This window comes from Helobdella robusta (assembly GCF_000326865.2).
Source record: "Helobdella robusta unplaced genomic scaffold HELROscaffold_61, whole genome shotgun sequence".
NCBI lineage: Eukaryota > Metazoa > Annelida > Clitellata > Rhynchobdellida > Glossiphoniidae > Helobdella > Helobdella robusta.
In genome coordinates this window covers 126594-129330 of record NW_008705338.1, presented here as the reverse complement: position 1 = coordinate 129330, position 2737 = coordinate 126594, and the positions used below count along the sequence as shown (strand labels likewise).

General features: G+C 34.2%; 1 protein-coding gene across 1 annotated transcript in view; it reads right to left on the bottom strand.

Moving 5' to 3' along the window:
* Positions 1 to 2399: 2399 nt before the first annotated feature.
* Positions 2400 to 2737, bottom strand: part of HELRODRAFT_180329 (hypothetical protein) — a gene marked incomplete at both ends in the record, with an annotated part of 1037 nt that continues 699 nt past the window's right edge. The window contains one exon of the mRNA XM_009029651.1: positions 2400 to 2685. Within this exon, the coding sequence (XP_009027899.1) occupies positions 2400 to 2685 (286 nt within the window). The remainder of the gene's footprint in view (positions 2686 to 2737) is intronic.

The following is a 2737-nucleotide window of genomic DNA, read 5'->3' as shown; positions in this document are numbered from 1 at the left end:
ATATATGCAGTATGAATTCGAAAAATAAGTTTATTTTGAATTTTAATAAACTAAAAGTTTACCAAAAAACTTTAGTGAGAAAAATCGAAAAAAACGAACTACAAACATGCTAACGCCAAACATTCGGTAGAATTTATAAAATATTGTTAAAATTATGAGCTACTACCAACATTTACTCGAAGTTCTGCGACCAACTGACGTAATCTAACAATCGAACAAGACCGCGAGCAGCGACTGCTCCATCTGTCTCGAGAATTAGAAGTTAAAAGGAAGGTAGTTCAAGACTTGTCCAATCAACTAACTGAATTGTTGAATCAATGGGATCACTGTGATATTGATTGCAGTGTCAAGAATGAACTAAACTTATGCCGGAAAGAATTTATAAATGCATATATGCAGCATGAATTCGGAAAATAAGTTTATTTTGAATTTTAATAAACTAAACGTTCACCAAAAAACTTTAGTGAAAAAAATCGAAAAAACGAACATGTTAACGCCAAACATTTGGTAGAATTTATAGAATATTGTAAAAATTATGGTCTACTACCAACATTTACTCGAAGTTCTGCGACGCGACCAACCGACTTTATCTAACAATCGAACAAGATCGGAAAATTCAACAATCTAACAATCGAACAAGAATTCGGAAAATAAGTTTATTTTGAATTTTAATAAACTAAACGTTTACCAAAAAACTTTAGTGAGAAAAATCGAAAAAAACGAACTACAAACATGCTAACGCCAAACATTCGGTAGAATTTATAAAATATTGTTAAAATTATGGGCTACTACCAACATTTACTCGAAGTTCTGCGACCAACTGACGTAATCTAACAATCGAACAAGACCGCGAGCAGCGACTGCTCCATCTGTCTCGAGAATTAGAAGTTAAAAGGAAGGTAGTTCAAGACTTGTCCAATCAACTAACTGAATTGTTGAATCAATGGGATCACTGTGATATTGATTGCAGTGTCAAGAATGAACTAAACTTATGCCGGAAAGAATTTATAAATGCATATATGCAGCATGAATTCGGAAAATAAGTTTATTTTGAATTTTAATAAACTAAACGTTCACCAAAAAACTTTAGTGAGAAAAATCGAAAAAACGAACATGTTAACGCCAAACATTTGGTAGAATTTATAGAATGTTGTAAAAATTATGGTCTACTACCAATATATATATATATATATATATATATATATATATATATATATATATATATTAGGGTGTCCCAAAAATGCACGGAAATTTTTTTTTTAAATAGTTGTTGTCTCACCCTCTGAAAAGTGTCTCTTGGGTACAATAATTAAATTGGTGAAGTTACAGTTCATTTGAACAAGTTTGAGAGGTCCCCCAAGGGCTTTTAAAATTTTACTATCGAGTTAATTCAAAATCCATATCAATAATCTTAAACAATATGCACAAAATGAGTGAAATAAAGCTAGAAATGCAAACTAGTTTAATACTCTCAATGCTGACATTAATTAGAGTTTAAAATATTATTAACAATTACCTGTAGAATGATAATCTTTATTAGAGAATGCAAAAAATGTATATTTTTAACCAGTCAACTCGCTATGTTACTGGTGTGGTCAACGTAGATTGGTTACCTGTCCTGCTCTCATCACTTGTTGATGGCACTACAAAACTTCTTGGAGTTCCAAAGTTAGCATCTGGATTAGGACGAGCAGCTGCTGATGCAGTTCATGAACATATAAAATCTTGAAAGTGTGAATCAATGGTTATTGGCATGTGCTTTGACACGACAGCTTCCAATACTGGAAAACTCAATGGAACTTGCACTCTTCTAGAAAAAGCCATGGGACGTAATTTATTATGGATAGCTTGCCGTCATCATAAGTTTGAAGTGCTGCTTGCCGATGTATATAGTGTTTGTCTTGGACCATCCGCTGGACCAGAAATTTTATTCTTCAAAATGTTTCGTTAAAAATGGACAGAAATGAATCACACACTAGAAGCCAGATCAATCCCATTGATAATTGTTTCAGATGCAATTAAAGCATTCATCAAATGTCAACTTGTGGTCAGACATACACGAGATGACTATTTAGAATTTCTACTTCTTGCTGCACAAATAGCTTGACTGCAGGTTTATGTAGCCATTCGCAAACCTGGTGCACTGTACACGGCACGATTGGTGGCAAAAGCCATCTACGCATTAAAAATTGAACTATTATTCACCGTAAATACAACCATTTTTAACTTAACAGCTCGAGAATAACAACGTATTCAACGTTTGAATCGGTTTATCTTCAGTCATGGTTTTCATGCTGGCTCACTGCTGATGCACCTGTGAATGATATTTTGTCGATACAGCGTTTGCATGACTAAGACGATGCAGTTCTTGGTTTGACTGGATTAAAAATGATGCTGCGTCATTCTTGGTACATGAGTCCAGAATTGGCAACTCTTGCTCTTTTTTCATCTCTCCTGTCTAACAAAGAAAAGACTGATCTTGTCCGCACAATACAAGCAGACCGAGGCCCACATCTGATGAAAACACTACCACAAAGTTTTGACAATTTGCGTGCGTTTAAAACATTTTTTGAAACATCCAATATTGATGCCAGTTTTCTTGATGTACTTGTTGAAAACTGGTCAGATACTCCTCTTTCCAAGTTGCAGCAATGTTTGTAAGGAATCTGGTTTTCATCAATGACTCTGCAGAACGTGGAGTAGCGTTGGTACAACATTTCAATGAAACAATCACCAA